This window comes from Gekko japonicus, unplaced genomic scaffold (assembly GCF_001447785.1).
Source record: "Gekko japonicus isolate JY-2015 unplaced genomic scaffold, Gekko_japonicus_V1.1 scaffold1606, whole genome shotgun sequence".
Taxonomy (NCBI): Eukaryota; Metazoa; Chordata; class Lepidosauria; order Squamata; family Gekkonidae; genus Gekko; species Gekko japonicus.
In genome coordinates, this window is record NW_015170934.1 from 360,714 (window position 1) to 364,197 (window position 3,484).

The 3,484-nt window shown below is 44.6% G+C and overlaps 1 protein-coding gene across 2 annotated transcripts in view; it reads right to left on the reverse strand.

Moving 5' to 3' along the window:
- LOC107116838 (non-histone chromosomal protein HMG-14A) overlaps positions 1-3,484 on the reverse strand; it is a 13,651-nt gene that overhangs the window by 2,102 nt on the left and 8,065 nt on the right. For both annotated transcript variants that reach the window (XM_015418849.1, XM_015418848.1), the window contains exon 6: positions 40-180. In XM_015418849.1, the coding sequence (XP_015274335.1) occupies positions 40-180 (141 nt within the window). The remainder of the gene's footprint in view (positions 1-39; positions 181-3,484) is intronic.

Consider the following 3,484-nt stretch of genomic DNA (forward strand, 5'->3'; position numbering starts at 1 on the left):
GCTCATTCTCCCACCCCCCATAGCTGCCATATACTCTACCTCGTTAGTTTTGGTATCTCCGTTCTCAGAGTGGTTTTCTTCTTTAGCATCTTCTTGCTTAGTTTCATCTTTTCCTTTGGCTCCCTTCTTCCCTTTTGCTACCTTTTTGTCCTCCTTTTTATCATTTGCTCCTTTTTCTTTCTGCAACAGCAATCCCGTTTAAAAAAAAAAAAAGAATAGCAGACTGCAAGTCAATCCTCCTCAAAGACCAAGGCTCTACATTTTGAGTAAGATAATGTAGAGACACAATTTGCAGAATAAATAAGGATGTTTTATGCTGGGAAATGCAGGTTTAAATAAGAATAAACAAGTCTGCTCGAATAACAGCAACTCCCCCTTTAAAGTATCATGGCCACATACGCCATTTTAAAGAAAAGGAAAATATATTTTTGGAACTCCACTTAAGAAAAGAGATAATTTCTTATGCTATATCTGTTTAAGCATTAAACACAAGGTGAAATTCTACCTGGATATAGAAACGGTTCAACGTGCCGGTTTCTCCCCTTGGTCCACGTACTAAAGGTACTCGGCAAGAGTTTACACCCTGCCCATTTACTCTGCCACATTTTCAGACAGCGCTGCCGGCATATTTGAAAGGCAGATGTCCCCCCTCCAAAAAACCCACCATATGAACAGTTGCGTATACTAAATTAAAATGCAGTAGAGAATGAAACCCATGACGGTCTACACTGTTATTGCCTAATTCCAATAAGAATAAGAATGTTGCTGGGGGGGGGGGGGGGGGGAGAGAGAAGGAGAATGAAATTTACTTTGAGTCCTTTATATGACAAACCCGACAGAACGTACATATTGTGCTGCTGGGTCTGTCTCACACTGGCTGTATGGCTCTGTGTGATGCTCAAAAACGAGTTACTGGGAAAGGTGCATTCTGGCTCCACCTGCAGCAAGCAGCATTTTGTGACAACCTGTGATTTGAAAGGGACAAACTGAACTGAACGCTAAGGGCCGAACCAAACACGACACCCACTAACATGTGAAGTGAGGGACGGGTTGGGTTTATGACGGGACGTAATACCTACACTCCTGCCAACCTAGCAGTTCGAAAGCAAGACATTGCAAGTAGATAAATAGGTACCACTTCGTTGGGAAGGTAACAGCATTCCGTGCGCCTTGGTGTTTAGTCATGCCGCCCACATGACCACGGAAACGTCTTCGGACAGCGCTGGCTCTTCGGCTTTGAAACGGAGGTGAGCACCGCAACCCTAGAGTCGGACTCGACTGGCTTTCGAGCAAGGGAACCTTTACCTTAACTTTTTAATACCTACACACTGCTTCTCCCTCTTTGCCCTTGCTGTTCTTCACTGCTTCCTGTCCAGCCAGGCTCATGTCTTGCAGAAGAGCCAGGATGGGAGAAAAAGTGTTTAAAACAGCAGAATGTTCCCATGAGTTCCATGTGGGGTTTTTTTTGGTCAATATCTGTCCTCCATTTTACATGTGAATGGGCAGATTTCTGAATAAATACACAGGGATCTTCCTCCCTCTGTCATAGCTAGTGTGACACCCCACCAATGTTCCCTCTAAGCTGAGTTAGTGTGAGCTAGCTCACAGTTTTTTAGCCTCCGGCTCACACATTTTTGTCTTAGCTCAGGAAGGATGGCTCCAGAGGAAACTAATTTCTGCAGCAGTCGAATCTCTCGCTCACAACTTTAATGCCATTCGCTCACAAAGTATAATTTTTGCTCACAAGACTCCAAAGCTTAGAGGGAACATTGCACCCCACCCTCCAGGGTAAGTTTGAAATAAGAAACACAAGCATCGAAACATCTGTTGAAAACGCCACACAATGTTTGGGGTATTTTTATTGTGGTGAAATATCTTCAGCAGAGCAGAAGCAACACAGGCTTCGGGCCTACAGAACCCTCCTTTCCACAGAAAGGAAGGCCGAGGCAGCTCACGCACGCACAAAAATGTTGATACCACACCCGTTTAAAACAAATCATGTTCTAAGATAATGAACTAACAGCAAAGATCACACGGATCAGATGTCAAAGGCTTAAAGCACAACAAAAATGACTCGACCTGTTTCCTCAACATAAAAGCAGTCCCTGCAGATGCAAGACACCCTACAGAGAAGAGGCTGCTGCAGGCTAGGTTGCTAGGTTGAATACAGTAATTTTAGGGTAAGAAGGACTAAAACAGAACCCCACCTAAGTCAAAATGGTTACTTATAGTTTTCTTCCCGTTACTTAGGTTTCTCCTCCTCCTCCTCACGGTTCAAGGTAAACTACACACGGGAAATGGCTCAAGCCTTTGGGAGGAAGATGGATGCTGCCACCACTGACTATAGAGAAAAACTGGAATATTTCAGAACTAAGAATGGCCACACTGTGCAATCACTTATGCAGGCACTGTTGACATCTGCCTGCGATGTCAACACTGACATCCTTTGGCCATACTTCCTGCCACATTTGCAACATCAGGGCCAAGAGTTACCGCCACTAGCACTTTTAACTGCACTTATTTGTGAATTGCGTATGAGTTTTATGAGGTGTGTGTATGTAAGGAATTTGCATTTTGTTGTATCTTTTAACGTGAGCCGCCCTGAGCCTGCTCTGGCAGGAAGGGCGGGATACAAATCGAAATAAATAAATAAATAAATTGAGTTTGCCTCGGCCACTGCTAAATAGCTTGCTTTGTAAACAAATCAGAGTCCCGGTCATCTCACGGTAAAACATATCTGATATGCTAATAGTCAAGTGCGGGCTAATCTCCGGATACCTAAATCTGCAGATCGGGCCCATATTAACAGAAAACGGTTCTACAAACTTGGGAAAGTCCCCAGGTTTGCAGAAAAATCTGAAAATTTAATATATATATGTATATACATATGAACTTTACACACACACACACACACACACACACACGGGGGGGGGATTTAAATACCTCCCAAAATAAAACATAAAATTTGGAGGGAGCTGTGGCTGCCTGGAGCCATGCTGGGCTTGGCAATGGAGGGGAAGGATAAGAACATAAGAGAAGCCAATGTTGGATCAGGCCAATGGCCCATCCAGTCCAGCACTCTGTGTCACACAGTGGCCAAAAATACCAGGTGCCATTAGGTGGTCCAGCAGTGGGGCCAGGACACTAGAAGCCCTCCCACTGTTGCCCCTTCCCAAGCACCAAGAATACAGTTCATCACTTGCCCCAGAGTTCCTATCTATACCTTGTGGCTAATAGTCACTGATGGACTTCTGCTCCATATCTATATATCTAATTCCCAACATGCCCCCTCCTTGCGGATATCTAAATCAGCACATCGGGGGCACTTGGGGGGCAGGGAGGTTTCCCTGCACATTTGGGGCAATCCCCATATGTGCAGAAAAATCTGAAAACTTGGGGAAAATATGCAGGGATATTTAAATCCCCCCAAAAGTAAGAGAGTGATCCCTGTGCAGGCGCAGGAAATGCTCTGAGAATGGCTTTG